Genomic DNA, 19,872 nt, shown 5'->3' on the forward strand with positions numbered 1-19,872 from the left:
AGATGGGTTAGTGTTGTTTTATTATAGGACATCAGCACCATCTAGTGGAGTAAAAGTATGTTTACTTAAATTCTGTTTTATTTTGTTCTAATTAACATTATATGCAATAATTAATTTATTATTACATATAATGTTTTATTTGCCCCAGGGGCACAGGTCTGTGCATCGTTAGGCTTACACACTCACAGCACTCACCATAGCACATATCCTCCTCAATGTCCATAACCCAACCACCCCCTCCCTCCCTGCCTTCCCCCAGCAACCCTGTTTGTTCTGTGAGATTAAGAGTATTTTACGGTTTGTCTCCCTCCCAGTCCCATCTTGTTTCATTCTTTCCTTCCCTATCCCCCACACCCTCCACTCTGCCTTTCAAATTCCTAATATCAGAGAGATCATAGGATATTTGTCTTTCTCTGATTGACTCATTTTGCTCAGCAGAATACCCTCTAGTTCCATCCATCTCATTGCAAATGGCAAGATTTCATTTCTTTGGATGGTTGCATAGTATTGCATTGTGTGTGTGTGTGTGTGTGTGTGTGTGTGTGTGTGTGTGCATAATCAAAACTATACTATGGAATTTTTTTTTCCAATTTATTTATTTTCAGAAAAACAGTATTCATTATTTTTTCACCACACCCAGTGCACCATGCAAGCTGTGCCCTCTATAATACCCACCACCTGGTACCCCAACCTCCCACCCCCCTACCACAGCAAACCCCTCACATTGTTTTTCAGAGTCCATAGTCTCTCATGGTTCATCTCCCCTTCCAAATAACCCAAAAGCACATACCCTCCCCAATGTCCATAACCCTACGCCCCTTCTCCCAACCCCCCTCCCCCCAGCAACCCACAGTTTGTTTTGTGAGATTAAGAGTCACTTATGGTTTTTCTCCCTCCCTACCCATCTTGTTTCATGGATTCTTCTCCTACCCACTTAAGCCCCCATGTTGCATCACCACTTCCTCATATCAGGGAGATCATATGATAGCTGTCTTTCTCCGCTTGACTTATTTCGCTGAGCATGATACGCTCTAGTTCCATCCATGTTGTCGCAAATGGCAAGATTTCGTTTCTTTTGATGGCTGCATAGTATTCCATTGTGTATATATACCACCTCTTCTTGATCCATTCATCTGTTGATGGACATCTAGGTTCTTTCCATAGTTTGGCTATTGTGGACATTGCTGCTATAAACATTCGGGTGCACGTGCCCCTTTGGATCACTACGTTTGTATCTTTAGGGTAAATTCCCAGTAGTGCAATTGCTGGGTCATAGGGCAGTTCTATTTTCAACATTTTGAGGAACCTCCATGCTGTTTTCCAGAGTGGTTGCACCAGCTTGCATTCCCACCAACAGTGTAGGAGGGTTCCCCTTTCTCCGCATCCTCGCCAGCATCTGTCATTTCCTGATTTGTTGATTTTAGCCATTCTGACTGGTGTGAGGTGATATCTCATTGTGGTTTTGATTTGTATTTCCCTGATGCCGAGTGATATGGAGCACTTTTTCATGTGTCTGTTGGCCATCTGGATGTCTTCCTTGCAGAAACGTCTGTTCATATCCTCTGCCCATTTCTTGATTGGATTATTTGTTCTTTGGGTGTTGAGTTTGTTAAGTTCTTTATAGATTTTGGACACTAGTCCTTTATCTGATATGTCGTTTGCAAATATCTTCTCCCATTCTGTCAGTTGTCTTTTGGTTTTGTTAACTGTTTCCTTTGCTGTGCAAAAGCTTTTGATTTTGATGAAATCCCAAAAGTTCATTTTTGCCCTTGCTTCCCTTGCCTTTGGCGATGTTCCTAGGAAGATGTTGCTGCGGCCGAGGTCGAAGAGGTTGCTGCCTGTGTTCTCCTCAAGGATTTTGATGGATTCCTTTCTCACATTGAGGCCCTTCATCCATTTTGAATCTATTTTCATGTGTGGTGTAAGGAAATGGTCCAATTTCATTTTTCTGCACGTGGCTGTCCAATTTTCCCAACACAATTTATTAAAGAGGCTGTCTTTTTTCCATTGGACATTCTTTACTGCTTTGTCGAAGATTAGTTGACCATAGAGTTGAGGGTCTATTTCTGGACTCTCTATTCTGTTCCATTGGTCTATGTGTCTGTTTTTGTGCCAGTACCATGCTGTCTTGATGATGACAGCTTTGTAATAAAGCTTGAAGTCCAGAATTGTGATGCCACCAACTTTGGCTTTGTTTTTCAATATCCCTTTGGCTATTCGAGGTCTTTTCTGGTTCCATATAAATTTTTAAATTATTTGTTCCATTTCTTTGAAAAAGATGGATGGTACTTTGTTAGGAATTGCATTAAATATGTAGATTGCTTTAGGTAGCATAGACATTTTCACAATATTTATTCTTCCAATCCAAGAGCATGGAACATTTTTCCATTTCTTTGTGTCTTCCTCAATTTCTTTCATGAGTACTTTATAGATTTCTGAGTATAGATTCTTAGCCTCTTTGGTTAGGTTTATTCCTAGGTATCTTGTGGTTTGGGGTGCAATTGTAAATGGGATTGACTCCTTAATTTCTCTTTCTTCTGTCTTGTTGTTGGTGTAGAGAAATGCAACTGATTTCTGTGCATTGATCTTATATCCTGACACTTTACTGAATTCCTGTATAAGTTCTAGCAGTTTTGGAGTGGAGTATTTTGGGTTTTCCACATAGAGTATCATATCATCTGCGAAGAGTGATAATTTGACTTCTTCTTTGCCGATTTGGATGCCTTTAATTTCCTTTTGTTGTCTGATTGCTGAGGCTAGGACTTCTAGTACTATGTTGAATAGCAGTGGTGATAATGGACATCCCTGCCGTGTTCCTGACCTCAGTGGAAAAGCTTTCAGTTTTTCTCCATTGAGAATGATATTTGCAGTGGGTTTTTCATAGATGGCTTTGATTATATTGAGGTATGTGCCCTCTATCCCTACACTTTGAAGGGTTTTGATCAGGAAGGGATGCTGTACTTTGTCAAATGCTTTTTCAGCATCTATTGAGAGTATCATATGGTTCTTGTTCTTTCTTTTATTGATGTGTTGTATCACATTGATTGATTTGCGGATGTAGAACCAACCTTGCAGCCCTGGGATAAATCGCACTTGGTCGTGGTGAATAACCCTTTTAATGTACTGTTGAATCCTATTGGCTAGTATTTTGGTGAGAATTTTTGCATCTGTGTTCATCAAGGATATTGGTCTATAGCTCTCTTTTTTGATGGGATCCTTGTCTGGTTTTGGCATCAAGGTGATGCTGGCCTCATAAAATAAGTTTGGAAGTTTCCTTCCATTTCTATTTTTTGGAACAGTTTCAGGAGAATAGGAATTAGTTCTTCTTTAAATGTTTGGTAGAATTCCCCCGGGAAGCCATCTGGCCTTGGGCTTTTGTTTGTTTGGAGATTTTTAATGACTGTTTCAATCTCCTTACTGGTTATGGGTCTGTTCAGGCTTTCTATTTCTTCCTGGTTCAATTTTGGTAGTTTATATGTTTCTAGGAATGCATCCATTTCTTCCAGATTGTCAAATTTGTTGGCCTAGAGTTGCTCATAGTATGTTCTTATAATAGTTTGTATTTTTTTGGTGTTAGTTGTGATCTCTCCTCTTTCATTCATGATTTTATTTATTTGGGTCCTTTCTCTTTTCTTTTTGATAAGTCTTGCTGGGGGTTTATCAATTTTATTAATTCTTTCAAAGAACCAGCTCCTAGTTTTGTTGTTTTGTTCTATTGTTTTTATTGGTTTCTATTTCATTGATTTCTGCTCTGATCTTTATGATTTCTCTTCTCCTGCTGGGCTTAGGGTTTCTTTCTTGTTCTTTCTCCAGCTCCTTTAGGTGTAGGGTTAGGTTGTGTACCTGAGACCTTTCTTGTTTCTTGAGAAAAGCTTATACCGCTATATAGTTTCCTCTCAGGACTGCCTTTGTTGTGTCCCACAGATTTTGAACCGTTGTATTTTCATTATCATTTGTTTCCATGATTTTTTTCAATTCTTCTTTAATTTCCCGGTTGACCCATTCATTCTTTAGAAGGATGCTGTGTAGTCTCCATGTATTTGGTTTCTTTCCAAACTTCCTCTTGTGGTTGAGTTCTAGCTTCAGAGCATTGTGGTCTGAAAATATGCATGGTATGATCCCAATCTTTTGATACCGGTTGAGTCCTGATTTAGGACCGAGGATGTGATCTATTCTGGAGAATGTTTCATATGCACTAGAGAAGAATGTGTATTCTGTTGCTTTGGGATGAAATGTTCTGAATATATCTGTGATGTCCATCTCATCCAGTGTATCATTTAAGGCCTTTATTTCCCTGTTGATCTTTTGCTTGGATGATCTGTCCATTTCAGTGAGGGGAGTGTTAAAGTCCCCTACTATTATTGTATTATCGTTGATGTGTTTCTTTGATTTTGTTATTAATTGGTTTATATAGTTGGCTGCGCCCACGTTGGGGGCATAGATATTTAAAATTGTTAGATCTTCTTGTTGGACAGACCCTTTGAGTATGATATAGTGTCCTTCCTCATCTCTTATTATAGTCTTTGGCTTAAAATCTAATTGATCTGATGTAAGGATTGCCACTCCTGCTTTTTTCTCATGTCCATTAGCATGGTAAATTCTTTTCCACCCCCTCACTTTAAGTCTGGAGGTGTCTTCGGGTTTAAAATGAGTTTCTTGGAGGCAACATATAGATGGGTTTTGTTTTTTTATCCATTCTGATACCCTGTGTCTTTTGATTGGGGCATTTAACCCAATATCATTCAGGGTAACTATTGAGAGATATGATTTTAGTGCCATTGTATTGCCTGTAAGGTGACTGTTACTGTATATTGTCTCTGTTCCTTTCTGATCTACCACTTGTAGGCTCTCTCTTTGCTTAGAGGACCCCTTTCAGTATTTCCTGTAGAGCTGGTTTGGTGTTTGCAAATTCTTTCAGTTTTTGTTTGTCCTGGAAGCTTTTAATCTCTCCTTCTATTTTCAATGATAGCCTAGCTGGATATAGTATTCTTGGCTGCATGTTTTTCTCGTTTAGTGCTCTGAAAATATCATGCCAGCTCTTTCTGGCCTGCCAGGTCTCTGTGGATAAGTCAGCTGCCAATCTAATACTTTTACCATTGTATGTTACAGACTTCTTTTCCCGGGCTGCTTTCAGGATTTTCTCTTTGTCCCTAAGGCTTGTAAATTTTACTATTAGGTGACGGGGTGTAGGCCTATTCTTATTGATTTTGAGGGGCGTTCTCTGAACCTCCTGAATTTTGATGCTCGTTCCCTTTGCCATATTGGGGAAATTCTCCCCAATAATTCTCTCCAGTATACCTTCTGCTCCTCTCTCTCTTTCTTCTTCTTCTGGAATCCCAATTATTCTAATGTTGTTTTGTCTTATGGTGTCACTTATCTCTCGAATTCTCCCCTCATGGTCCAGTAGCTGTTTGTCCCTCTTTTGCTCAGCTTCTTTATTCTCTGTCATTTGGTCTTCTATATCACTAATTCTTTCTTCTGCCTCATTTATCCTAGCAGTGAGAGCCTCCATTTTTGATTGAACTTCATTAATAGCTTTTTTGATTTCAACTTGGTTAGATTTTAGTTCTTTTATTTCTCCAAAAGGGCTTTTATATCTCTGGAGAGGGTTTCTCTAATATCTTCCATGCCTTTTTCAAGCCCGGCTATAACCTGGAGAATTGTCATTTTGAACTCTAGATCTGACATATTACCAATGTCTGTATTGATTAGGTCCCTAGCCTTCGGTACTGCCTCTTGTTCTTTTTTTTGTTGTGAATTTTTCCGCCTTGTCATTTTGTCCAGCTAAGAGTATATGAAGGAGCAAGTAAAATACTAAAAGGGTGGCAACAATCCCAGGAAAATATGCTTTAACCAAATCAGAAGAGATCCCAAATCGTGAGGGGGGAGAAATCTCCTCTGATTGGGATCTCCTTTGATTGGGATCTCCCAATCTCTTCTGATTGGGATCTCTTCTGATTTGGGGATAAAAAGAGGTTCAAAAAGAAAGAAAGAAAAAAAAGAAAAAAGAATTAAAAAAAAGAGATTGAATTAAAAATTCAATCAAGAATTTAAAAAAGAATTAAGAAAAAGAAAGATTGAAGAGATTAGGATCTTTTCTGATTTGGGGATAAAAAGAGGTTCAAAAAGAAAGAAAGAAAAAAAAAGAAAAAAAAAGAATTAAAAAAAAGAAAATGAATAAAGAAAAGTATAAAAAAGAAAAATATATATATATTAGATAGTCTAGTTAAAAAACGTTAAAAAAGAAAAGGGTAAAAATTATAAAAAATTTTAGCAGAAGAAGAGAAAAAAAAATGAAAAAGAAAAAAATTAAATTAACTGCAAGACTAAAAAATCACAGGCCGAAAGCCATGAGTTCCATGGTTTGTTTTCTCCTCCTCTGGAATTCTGCTGCTCTCTCCTTGGTATTGAAACTGCACTCCCTGGTTGGTGAACTCGGTCTTGCCTGGATTTCTTGTTGATCTTCTGGTGGAGGGGCCTTTTGTAGTGATTCTCAAGTGTCTTTGCCCCAGGCAGAATTACTCTGCCCTTACCAGGGGCCGGGCTGAGTGATCTGCTCGGCTTTGCTTTCAGGAGCTTTTGTTCCCTGAGCGCTTTCCGTAGAGTTCCGGAGGACGGGAATACAAATGGCGGCCTCCTGGTCTCCGGCCCGGAGGAGCCAAGAGCCCAGGGCCCCGCTCCCCTGTGCGCCCTCAGTGGAATAGCTCCTAGTAACTCGTGTGTGCCTAACCTCCGGCCGCGCTCCGAGCTCACCGAGCTTGCGACCGGTTCAAGGCAACCCCGAGCTGCGAGCTTACTGTCGTCTCTGTCTCTGTAGCCGGCTTTCCCATTCCAATATCCGCAAGCTCTGCGACACTCAGACACCCCCGATCCTTCTGTGACCCCTCGGGACCTGAGGTCACGCCGACCCCGCGTGGGCTTTGCCCTGGTTTAGCCTCCGGAGCGATGTCCCTCAGCGGAACAGACTTTTAAAAGTCCTGATTTTGTGCTCCGTTGCTCCGCCGCTTGCTGGGACCCGGCCCCTCCCCCCGGCGTCTATCTTCCCGTCGCTTTGGATTCACTTCTCCGCCAGTCCTACCTTTCAGAAAGTGGTTGTTTTTCTGTTTCTAGAATGGCTGTTCTTCTACTCTTCGATCTGCCGATGGATTTGCAGGTGTTTGCAATCTTTAGATAAGCTCTCTAGCTGATCTCCTGCTAGCTGAAGTAGTCTCAGCCTGCTACTTCTCCGCCATCTTGACTCCTCCTGGAATTATTTAATAAAACTTCCCTAACATAAATGTGCTAAAAATTTGCTAAACTAAAGAAAAAAAAAAAAAAAGACTATATATGAAGGCCAATACAGATGTTATTTACTACACAAAAATAGTTTTGTATGGAGCTTCTATGAAATGTTAAGCATTTTAATAATGCATATGTTTTATGATGGGATTCAGCTCCGTTGATTATTTGTCCCTTGCCTTTTAAAAAGAAATTCTAGAATGGAATGTTAAATGATTGTCATAAAACCAAGTAAAGAAAGGACTTTAGTAATTAAAGTAATACTAATAAATATGCATGGTGATCAGTATCATTGAATTTCCCATTTTTATTTTTATTTAAATTCAATCAGCCAACATACAGTACATCATTAGTGTTCAATGATTCACCAGTTGCATAAAGCAGCCAATGATCATGACATCACATGCCCTCCTTAATGCCCATCATCCAGTTACCCCATCCCCCACCCACCTCCCTTCTGTAACCCCCAAATTGTTTCCCAGAGTCAAAGTCTCTCATGTTCTTTTTTCCCCTCTCTGATTCTTCCTCATTCAGTTTTCCCTCCCCTCCCCTATGGTCCTCTGCACTGTTCCTTATATTCCACATATGAATGAAACTATATGATAATTTTCTTTCTCTGATTGACTTATTTCACTTAGGGTAATACCCTCCAGTTCCACCCATGTCAATGCAAATGGTGGGTATTCATCCTTTCTGATGGCTGAGTAATATCCCATGCATATATAAACCACATCTTCTTTATCCATCATCTGTTGAAGGAAATCTCAGCTCCTTCCATAGTTCAGCCATTGTGGACATTGCAGCTATGAACACTGGGGTGCCTATGCCCCTTCCTTTTACTACATCTGTATTTTGGGGGTAAATAACTAGTAGTGCAATTGCTGGGTCTTAGTGTAACTCTATTTTTACATTTTGGGGAACCTCCATACTGTTTCCACAGTGACTGTGGTGACTTACACCAACAGTGTAAGAGGACTCCCTTTCTCCACATCCTCACCAAAACTGTTGTTTACTGTGTTGTCAATTTAAGCCATTCTGACAGGTGTGTTGTGATATCTCATTGTGGTTTTGATTTGTATTTCCCTGGTGACAAGTGATGTTGAACATTTTTTTTAAGTGTCTCATAGCCATCTGTATGTCTTCTTTGAGAAAATGCCTATTCATGTCTTCTGCCCATTTCTTGGGTGTTGAGTTTGATAAGTTCTTTATATATTTTGGATGCTAACCCTTTATCAGAGATGTTATTTGCAAATTTTTTTTCCCATTCTGAAGGTTGCCTTTTAGTTCTCTTGATTGTTTTCTTCACTGTGCAGAAGTTTTTTATCTTGATGAAGTCCCAAGATTTCATTTTTTTCTTTTGTTTCCCTTGCCTCTGGAGATGTGTCTAGTAAGAAGTTGCTAGGTCAAAGATGTCAAAGAAGTTGCTGCCTGTGTTCTCCTCTAGGATTTTGGTGGTTTCCTGTCTCACACTTAGGTCTTTCATCCATTTTGAATTTATTTTTGTGTATGGTGTAAGAAAGTCGTCTAGTTTTACTCTTTTTCATGTGTTCTCAACACCATTTGTTGAAGAGACTCTCTTTTTTCCCTTGAACATTCTTTTCTGCTTTGTCAAAGATTAGTTGACCTTATAATTTTGGGTCCATTTCTGGGTTTTACTATGTTCCATTGATTGATCTATGTAACAGTTTTTGTACCAGTGCTAAACTGTATGGATGCCTACAGATTTGTAATACAGCTTGAATGAAGTCCAGAATCATGATGCATCCAGCTTTGCTTTGCTTTTTCAACATCCCTTTTGCTATTTGGAGTCTTTTGTGGTTCTATGCAAACTTTAAGATAGGCTGTTCTAGCTCTGTGAAAAATGCTGGTGGTATTTTGATAGGGATTGCTTTAAATGTGCAGATTGCTTTGGGTAGTATAGACATCTCAACAGTACTTCTTTTTCCAATCCATGAACATGGAATGATTTTCCAATTTTTGTCTCATTTTCAGGTTCTTTCATCAACGTGCTATAGTTTTCAGAGTACAGATCTTTTATCTCTTTGGTTAGATTTATTCTTAGGTATCAGATGGGTTTGGGTGCAATTATAAATGGGATCAATTCTTTCATTTCTCTTTCTACTACTTCATTATCATGTATTCAAATGCAGGAGATTTCTGTATGTTGACTCTGTATCCTTCAACTTCTATGAATCATGTATCATTTCTAGCAATTTTTAGTGGAGTCTTAAGGGTTTTCTACATGGAGAATCATGTTATCAGCGAATAGTGAAAGTTTGACTTCCTTCTTCCCAATTTGAATCCCTTTTATTTCTTTTTGTTGTCTGATTGCTGAAAACTATGAGTTCTAGTACTATGTTGAATAGCAACGGTGAGAATGAATGGACATCCCTGTCTTGTTCCTGGTGGTAGAGAAAAAGCTCTCAGTTTTTCTCCATTGAGAATTATATTACCTAAGGGTTCTTTCATATACAGCCTTCGTGATGTTGCAATGTGTTCCCTCTATCCCTACTTTTTTGAGCGTTTTTTTTTTAATCAAGAATGTATACTCTACTTTGTCAAATGCTTATTCTGCATCAATTGAGAGGACCATATGGTTCTTATTCTTTCTTTTATCAGTGTAGTGTATCATGTTGATTGGTTTGCTAGAATTGAAGCATCCTTGCAGCCCAGGAATAAATCCCACTTGGTCCTGGTGAATGATTGATTCATTGCTTTAATTAAAATTCAATTAATTAATTAATATATAGTGTATTATTAATTTCAGAACTAGACTTTAGTGATTCATCATTTGCATATAACACTCAGTGCTTATTACATCAAGTGCCTTCCTTAATGCCCATCACCCAGTTACCCCTACCCCCCACCTACCTCCCCTCCAGGAACTCTCAGTTTATTTCCTAGTGTTGAGAAGTTCTTAGAATTTGTTTCTCTCTCTGATTTTGTCTTAATTTATTTTTCCCTCCCTCCCCTATTATCCTTTGTTCTGTATCTTAAATTCCACATTTGAGTGAAATCACATGATTTCACTTTCTCTGATTGACTTATTTTCCTTAGCATAGTAATCTCTAGTTCCATCTGGGTCATTTCAAATGTTAAGATTTCTTTTTTGATGGCTGAGTAATATTCCATTTAAATATATACCACATCTTCTTTATCCATTCATCTGTTGATGAACATCTGGTTTCTTTCCATATTTCAGCTATGGTGGACATTGCTGCTATGAACTGGGGAATGTGAATGATTCTTTTAATGTACTGTTGGATTTAATTTTCTAGTATTTTGTTGAGAATTTTTCATGCATGTTCATCAGGGATATTGGCCTATAAGTCTCTTTTTTAGTGGAGTCTTTGGTTTAGGAATCAAGGTAATGTGGGCCTTGTAGAATGAGTTTGAAAATTCTCCTTCCATTTCTGTTTTTTGGATCAGTTTGAGAAGAATAGGTATTAATTCTCCTTTAAATGTCCAGTAGACTTCCCCTGGGAAGCCATCCCCCTCCCCAGACTTGTGTTTATTGGTAGATTTTTGATTACTGATTTCTTAGCTGGTTATTAGTCTGTTGAAGTTTTCTCTTTCTTCCCATTTCAGTTTTGGTATTAATATGTTTCTAGAAATTTATCCATTTCTTCCAGATTGCCCAATTTGTTGGCATATGATTTTTTCATAATATTCTATTGTAATTGTTTGTATTTGTGTGATGCTGATTTTGAGCTCTCCTTTCTCATTTGTGATTTTATTTATTTCGTTCCTCTCTCTTTTCTTTTTGAACATCTGGCTAGAGGTTTATCAATTATATTAATTATTTCAAAGAACCAGCTTCTGTTTTCATTGATCTGTTCCACTGGTTTTGTTGTTTCCACATCATTTATTTCTATTCTAATCTTTATTCCCTTCTTCTACTGGCTTTAGGCTTTGGTCATTTACTGTTCTTTTTCTAGCTTCCTCAGGTATAATGTTACATTGTGTAGTTGAGATTTTTCTTGCTTCTGGACATAGGCCTGTATTACTATATAGTTCCCTCTTAGGATGGCCTTTGCTGAATCTCAAAGTTTGTGGACAGTCATGTCTACATTATCATTTGTTTCCACGTATTTTTTAGTCTTTTTTTAAAATTTCCTGGTTGACCCATTAATTCTTTAGTAGGATTCCTAACCTCCATGTGTTTGTGCTTTTTCCAATTTTTTTTTCTTGTGGTTGACTTTCAAGCATTGCAGTCTTAAAAATATGCATGGTACGATTTCAATCTTTTTGTACTTGTTGAGACCTGATTTGTGACCTAGCATGTGCTCTAAAAAGAATGTGTATTTTGCTGTTTTAGGGTGAAATGTTCTGAATATATCTGTTAAGTCCTAATGGTTCAGTGTGTCATTTATAGCCCTTGTTTCCTTGTTGATTTATGCTTAGATGATCTGTCTGTTAGTGAAACTGGGTGTTAAAATCCTCTGTTATTTTTGTAGTATGATCAATGAGTTCCTTACATTTGTTATTAATTATTTTATGTGTTTGGGTGCTCCCAAGTTGGTGGCATAAATATTCACTATAATTAGATCTTCTTGTTAGATAGACCCCTTTATCATGATATAGTGCCCTTCTTCATCTCTTGTTACAGTCTTCGGTTTAAAATTTAATTTTTGTGTGGGTGCCTGGGTGGCACAGTCAATGAGGCATCTAATTCTTGATTATTGGCTCAGGTTGTGATCTTGGGGTCATGGGATTGAGCATTGTGTCAAGCTCCCTGTTAAGCCTGGTGTTTCCTTCCGTTTCTCTCTACCTCTTCCTTTGCCCCTCCCCACCAGCACTCTCTTTCTCTTTCTAAAAAATAAATAAATAAATAAGTAAATCCTTACAATCAAATCTGTCGGATATAAGAATGGTTTCTTATGACAGCCATAAGAAACTTTCTTTTGACATCCAGCTTTCTTTTGACATCCGTTAGCATGATAAATGGTTCTCCATTCCCTCACTTTCAATCTGCAGGTGTTTTTAGGTCTAAAATGATTCCCTTGTAGATAGAATATATAAGTCTTGTTTTTTTAATCCATTCTATGCTCTATGTCTTTGGACTGGAACATTTAGTCCATTTATATTCAGAGTGATTATTGATGGATAGGAATTTAGTGTCATTTTATTACTTGTTTTTTCATTGTTTCTGGAGATTTTTTTCTGTTCCTTTCTAGTCCTAGTCACCTGTTGTCTTTCTTTCCCACTCAGAGTCCCCTTTATATTTCTTTATATTTTATATTTCTTTAGGGTTGGTTTAGTGGTCACAAACTTCTCTAGTTTTTGTCTGGAAACTCTTGATCTCTCCTTCTATCCTGAATGATAGCCTTGCTGGATAGAGAATTCTTGGCTGCAGATTTTTCCCATTCAGCATATTGAAGATATCATGCCACTTTCTTTTGGCCTGCCAAGTTTCTGTGGAGAGATCTGCTGCTATCCTTATTTGTCTTCCCTTGCAAGTTAGGGACTTCTTTTGTCTTGCCACTTTTGGGATTTTCTTAAAAAACAAAAGACAGAGGCTTAGACAAAATGCCAAGACTGAGGAATTCATCCCAAAGGAAAGAACAAGAAAAGGTCACAGGGGAGGGAAATGGAGCCAGACCTCTCTCCCTTGTCCCTGGAAAGGGGAGTTCGTGCCCACTCCTGTCTGGAATGCCCTCTCAAAAGATCTTCCCTCATGTGTTCCAGGTGTCCCTCAGATCCTTCCTTCACCTCGTATCTGGGCCATCTGCCTGCCAAGTGGCACCCTGCACCTATGTTTCCATCCCAGGCAGGCCAGTTGAGTTTTAGAACTCAAAACTTTAGGGACCTGACATGGTGCAGACCCACACTGGTCCTGTGCAGGAGGATCTCCTGGGACTAAAGCAGGTTTGTCCCAAAAGGGCAGTTACACCAAAGCACAAGGAGTTTGGAGCAAAGTACATCAAAGAAGAGTTTGGGTTAGCTGCCCTCAGCAGGTGTCTTGGAAAATGGTGCCTGTCAGCTCCTTTTTCTCCCAGAGACACGATTAATGCTACCTCTCCCAGATGTGCTTCAAGAGGAGGGAACAGTCTCTCCCAGGACATCGCAGGGGATCCTCAGACTGCGTCTTCTGCCCCCAGGCTATCTGCCCTCCTTCTCCACAGGAACACTGCAGCACCCTCAAGACTTCACACTGGCCATGCTACTGACTTCTTAAACTTTAGTCTTTGAGCCCACTGGTTGTAACAACTCACAAAAATCAGCCCCTCTCATTTTCTCAGTCAATGTCTTTGGGGAAGTGTTTTCCTTGTGCAATTCCCTGTGCACTCCTCTCTCTCTCTCTCATTCCCTCTTTCCTTCTCCTGTCTCTTTCCATGACCATGGCTCCCCTCCACAGTACCTCTGATCCATCTCTCCCCTAAATCCAGTCTCCACAACACCTACCTTCCATGATGTGGCCCCTTCTCTCCCTCTAGTTGTGCAGTTTATCAATATGCAGATCGATATTGTGGGTGTTCAGAATGATTTGATATTTCTCTAGCTGTGTGTAAAGGATAAGGCAAGCCTAGGGTCCTCCTACCACCATTGCCATCTTAGCTTTTCCTGTAGTCATTCTAATAGCAAGGGTACTTATACCTAAATTAAACAGCAGGCAGTATTAAAAATATTAGCAATTATAGTCAGTAGGCATGAGCTTCCTATTAATATCCTGTGATCTCTTTATATGTCACTTATTTAATTTTTCTGCAAAATAAGAATCATACTCTGTATGCAGATTCTGTTACTTTCATACATTCATTGTGAGATATAAGATGTAAGAGTGAATAAAATATGAAGGTACTGTATTATAAATATAACAAATCACCCATGTCAGTGTAAAATGTCAATGTAAAACATTGCCAGTATCCCAGAAAATCCTAGTGGGTTTCTTCTATATCAAAACTCCTACTTTTCCTCTAGAAGAAAATGTTATCTTAATATTTCTGATAATTACATTTTTGCTCTTCTTTAATAGCTTCACAGCCCATGTACACATTGCTAATATATAGGTTTGTTCTTGAATTTTATATAACTGAAATCATCCTATAATACGAATGTACCTGTGTATTTTTTTAGTGCATTTGATTATTTAACTCTTTGTGTCATTTTGTACCATTGGTGCACTATTCCATTGTATGAATACACCATAAATTTTTATCCATTCAACTATTGATGAATATTCAACTTGTTTCCATTTTTGACTATTAAAAATCATATTCTATAAATATTACCACACATAAAACTTGGTTGACATGTGTGTTAGTTTCTCTGTGACATATTCCTAGGAGTAAAATTGCTAAGTAATAACCAATGCATATTTTCAAGTTCACTGCAAGTTGCTAAACTCTTTCTTATTGCAGTGGATCCCATTTTTGTTTGTACCAGCAGTTCCTAATGCTCCACATTATTTCCAAATAGTGGGACTTTTAGACTTTCTAAATTTTTGCCAGTGTCATGTCATTTTATTCATGGTTTATTGTGATTTTCATTTTCATTTTCAGTTTGAGCAATTTTTCATCAGTTTACTGATCACTTGCATTTTCTCTTTAGAGTAATACTTGTTTAGATTCTTCACCATTATCTTTATTTTCCACTAGATTTTTCAGGTATTAATAGCAAGGTTTTTCTCCTTGCATGTTTTCTGGAAATGGCTGGTGAAGCCAACAAGTTCCACAAACCGAAACTATAGGGGTTTTTAACATATTTATGTTATTGGGCTGTTGAAGTTTCTTTTGTGGTGTTCTAAAGATTCTGTTTTTAAAATAATCTCTACACATAACATAGGGCTCAATCTCACAACCCCGAGATCAAGAGTCATAGCCCCAGAACTCAAGGTTTTTAAAATCTCCTGGCAACAGCAAGATTTTGCCTCCTGAATGTTTGCCACTTCTTCCCACTAAGGAGAAGAGCTGAAAATTTGTCCAGAGCCAGACACCTTCCTACACTACCTGAGGTCCTACACTACCTACAATTCATCTGAGGTCACAGGGCTTTTGTGGAAAAAATTCCCAGATGTAAAGTTCAGGAATTCTCCTTTAGTATCATCCCACAAATTTTGATATATATCATATTTTCATCATTTTTTAAAAATTATTTTCTAATATAGATTGTGATTTCTTCTAAACACATGAATGATTTAAAATTGTTGCTTAACTTCAAATCTTTTAAGATTTTTCTAGTTATTTTCTGTTAACAACATCTACTGGTCAAGGTGTGTACTTAAAATGATTTTCAATATTTTGAAATTTGTTGAGGCTTGCTTATAGTCTATTTTGGTGAATATTCCATGTGCACTTGGAAAGAATATGTATCTAAACCTGTTGAAGGTTGCATTCTATCACTATGTAAAAGGTCAGTTTGGTTAATAATGTTCATTCATTTGGGGTGCCTGGGTGGCTCTGTTGGTTAAGTGTTTGACTCTTGACAGGCGGGGATACTCACCACTATACTAACAAGGAGAACCTAAGTGTTTGACTCTTGATTTCAGTTCAGGTCATGGTCTCAGGGTCATGAGATTAAACTTCACATAGGATACCATGCTGAGTGTGCAGTTCGCTTAAGATTCTCTCTCTCCCTCTTCCTCTTCCCTCCCCCTCCACTCATTCTCTCTCTGTCTCCTAAAAAAATAATAGTATTCATATATTCCATATCCTTATTTGTCTATCTGCTTGTCTATCAAATACTTGGAGACGTGTATTTAAATATCAAGCTATGAGGATGGATTCGTTTACTTCTCTTACATTTGTTATATCTTAAAGACATATTACTAGGTTGATGTACAATGGTATGCTGGCAAATGTATAACAATCAACTGTTCAAAAAACAAAAAGAAAGAGTATTGATTTGTAGACTTTTCCAACACTCAATGTGTAAATACTCATGATATTGTCAATTTTGTGTTAACAATGTAACATCACTGAATACTGCATTGGGAAGAGCTGTTTATAAATTATCCCCTGTGAGTTGGTATGAGTCAACTCCACCAATCATTCTAAATGTTCATACACATTTAGAATTATTACATTTTTCTGTTCAAGTAGTTTTTTTTTAATTATTGTGAAATACCCCTCTTTTATCTAGCAATACGTTCTGCCTTAAATTATTATTTGCCTGATATTAATATATTAACCCTATCTTCTTTGGCTAATATTTTCATTGTGCATTAGTTTTCATCATTTACTTTCAACTTCTCTGTCCCATTTTTTAAAGATTTATTTATTTAATTGAGAAAGAGAGAGAGAACATGAGCAGGGGAAGGGACAGAGGAAGAGAATATCCAAGCAGACTCCTGCTGAGCAGGAAGACCAGGAGGGCGCTTGAATCCCAGGAGCCATGAGATTAGGTCCTGAGCCGAATCCAAGAGTCAGACCCTTAACCAGCTGAAAAACCCAGTTTCCATTTTATCAAAAGTGCCAGTTCCCATTTTATCAAAAGTAATCAGCATATACTCCAGATTCATTTTCTGTTTTTCACCAGACAGTTTTTATACTTTAATCGGAGTGGTGAGTCCATTTACATTCCTTGAAATTACTGATACAGTTAAGATCAAGTCTAACATACTGCTATTTATTTTTGTGTCATCTTTTCTTTGTTCTTCTATTCCTCCTTTTCTGCCTTTTTAAAATATTAATCAAGTATTCTTTACTATGTCACTATATCATTTCTATTAGTTATATAATTCCTAATATTAATTTTATAATTAGAATACTCAAATTATTAGTCTACTCTTAATCAATACTTTCACTATATTCTAAACTATGTAAGCATTAAAACAGTTTAAGTTCATCTGTTGTCTCTGACATTTTTGTAATTATTTTCACACATTATACTCCTGAACATTTTGCAAGCAGAATAAGATATAGTTATCAATTTTAAGTCAATAGTTTTTAAAATTCTCTTAAAATACATATAGTACATTGTTTATTATTTTTCAGTAGTCTTTGTATTAACCCATATATTTATTTTCTTCACTTTTGCTCATTTATCATTACCCTTTTTTGTTTATATATGGGATCACATTCCTTCAGTCTAGAGAGCTTTAGTGGGTTTTTTTTGTAGTGTCAGTCTGCTATTGTTGAATTCTCTCTGCTTTTGGTTTGTTTGAGAATGTGTTTCTATTCTCCTTCATTTTGCAGTATGTTATCCCTGGGTTCAGAGTTCTCTGTTCCATTTATTTTTCAGCATTTTAGAAATGGCAGCACATTGTCTTCCTGCCTCAGTTGTTACTGTTACAAACATACTGTTACTTTTATTGTTCTCCTAAAATAAATGTGTGTTCTTTTCTCTGCTTTTAAGAATTTGCCTTTATCTTTGGTTTTCAGCAAAGCCTCAGTATAGTTGTTCTTTGTATTTACCCATTTTTTCTCCTTAGCTTTTGAATCTGAAAGTTGATTTTTTTCATCAATTTTTGAAACCTTTGCGCTTTTCTTTCCTCAAATATTTCTGTCTTTTCTCTCCTCTAGTGTTGGAATTTTAATTAGGCAACCATATCACTTGACTCTGCTTCACATATTGCTTATATTTTGTTATTGGTGTTTTCTATACTTTTATCTTTCTGTATTCATTTTGGATATTTCTACATCAATCCTCAGATTTAATATGTTTGTGTTCTGCTATATCCATTCAATGCATGGTTATTTCAGGTACTTATTTTGTATGTTTTGTATAACACATGATTATTTTTAGAGAATCAATTTTCTTTTGAATATCTTTACCTTTTTTCTCATTTTATCCATTATTTTCCTGTATATCCCTTAACATATAATAGCTAAAGAACTTGACACTAATTTCAACATCTGGATTTGAGTGTCTATGAGCCATTTGTTTTTGCTTCATTTTTTATCACATTTTTTTGCTTCTTTATGTGTCTTTTTTTTTAAAGATTTTATTTATTTATTTGACAGACAGAGATTACAAGTAAGCAGAGGCAGGCAGAGAGGAGGAAGCAGGCTACCCGCTGAACAGAGAGCCCAATGCAGAGCTTGATCCCAGGACCCTGGGATCGTGACCCGAGCTGAAGGCAGAGGCTTTAACCCACTGAGCCACCCAGGCACCTTTTATGTGTCTTTTAATTTTTTACCCAAAGCCATACATTTCATATGAAATAAATGTAATATTAATGTTTATATTTTTTACCTACCATTGGTAAGTGATTGCTCTTTCTTTTGTTTGTTTTTTTTTTTTTTTTTTGGTTTCCCAGTAGAGATAAGAAGTTTATTTTGTAATATATTACATGTTTTAAGTCTGCAATGTCATTGTTTAAAAAACAACAACAGGGTAGATACCTTAATTAAATGCTTTATTCCTTGAAAAAAGGTAACTATAACTGAACTTCCAGCTCTAATATCACTGAGGGCACATCATATTACAAATACAATATTAGGGGCGCCTGGGTGGCTCAGTGGGCCAAAGCCTCTGCCTTCAGCTCAGGTCATCATCTCAGGGTCCTGGGATGGAGCCCCGCCTCGGGCTCTCTGCTCGGCAGGGAGCCTGCTTCTTCCCTCTCTCTCTGCCTGCCTCTCTGCCTACCTGTGATCTCTCTCTATCAAATAAATAAATAAAATATTAAAAAAAAAACAAATACAATATTAACAAAAAAGTTAGAAATGTTGCAAATTAACCAGAGTGTTACAAGAAACACAAAGTGAGCCATGCTTCTAGAAACATGGTGCAGACTTGATAGACATACATCAGACCCAAAACATAGTTGTAGAAAACAATATCTCAGGATAGACAATAGGATTGGAGAAACCAGAATGGCAGAGTGAGGACTCTGAAGCAGAAGTTCAAGGTCCCTGAGTTCTCATAGTCACATATGTATTTGCTGTCAGCTGGTGCTGGTAGGGTCTTTTCCCGAGCTACTGGTGCAGGTGCCATGTTTACACTGGAGTGGTGGGTCCCAAGACATGACTTCTTAGAGTTTTAGAGAAGAGTGTGTGATTGATAGTACCAAGCAGAGCCCTGTCCCTACTGGGTGTACTGGTCCTGTGGTGACCCATTCCTCCAAGTTTTGAGGTGCTCCCAATCCCCACCATCATACGAATGAGGTTAATTTCAACAGGTAGAAGGAGGCTGAAGTTTCCATACTTGCTGAGCGCCTCTGCCCTGCGTCGGGCATCAGTTACATGTTTGATGGCCAGAAAAGCCACAGGGTCTGAGGGAGAGGAGGAGGCGTATTGTATTTTTGTCAGGAATGTCCTGAGTGGGGTGGGCTGTTAAATTATCATCTATATGCAGTAGTCCAGTTTCCTTTTCCAGACTTGTGATTGCTCTTTCTTAATCTCATCAAGAAACTAACTCAGATGGGTCTGGGTTACACTTCTGTTTTGAGTTAGTTCACCACCAGTTTCAAAAGTCTCAAGGTAGATACATTTTGGCTTTTTATCAAGGACACAGCTGGTCTCTCTTCCTCCATCAGGGAACACTGAAATATTTATCCTTCTTTTCTGTTGTTTTGGCCTCTGCTCTTATATCTAACCCTGAATGACTTTCAATGGTGGCAGTTGTCTTGATGAGGATACAGTTGTGTATTTGAAATAAGATCCTTCTCTTATTACAACTTTTTCTATGAGACTATAGGAACTTCCCCTCCAC

The 19,872-nt window shown here is 37.7% G+C and overlaps 1 protein-coding gene across 1 annotated transcript in view; it reads left to right on the plus strand.

Annotated features, from left to right (window-relative positions):
• The first annotated feature begins 13,092 nt into the window (after positions 1-13,092).
• LOC122917954 (complement factor H-like) overlaps positions 13,093-19,872 on the plus strand; it is a 170,314-nt gene continuing 163,534 nt past the window's right edge. The window contains exon 1 of the mRNA XM_044266119.1: positions 13,093-13,462. Coding sequence (XP_044122054.1) covers positions 13,093-13,462 — 370 coding nt within the window. The remainder of the gene's footprint in view (positions 13,463-19,872) is intronic.

The sequence above is a fragment of the Neovison vison genome, chromosome 10, assembly GCF_020171115.1.
Source record: "Neovison vison isolate M4711 chromosome 10, ASM_NN_V1, whole genome shotgun sequence".
Classification (NCBI taxonomy): domain Eukaryota; kingdom Metazoa; phylum Chordata; class Mammalia; order Carnivora; family Mustelidae; genus Neogale; species Neogale vison.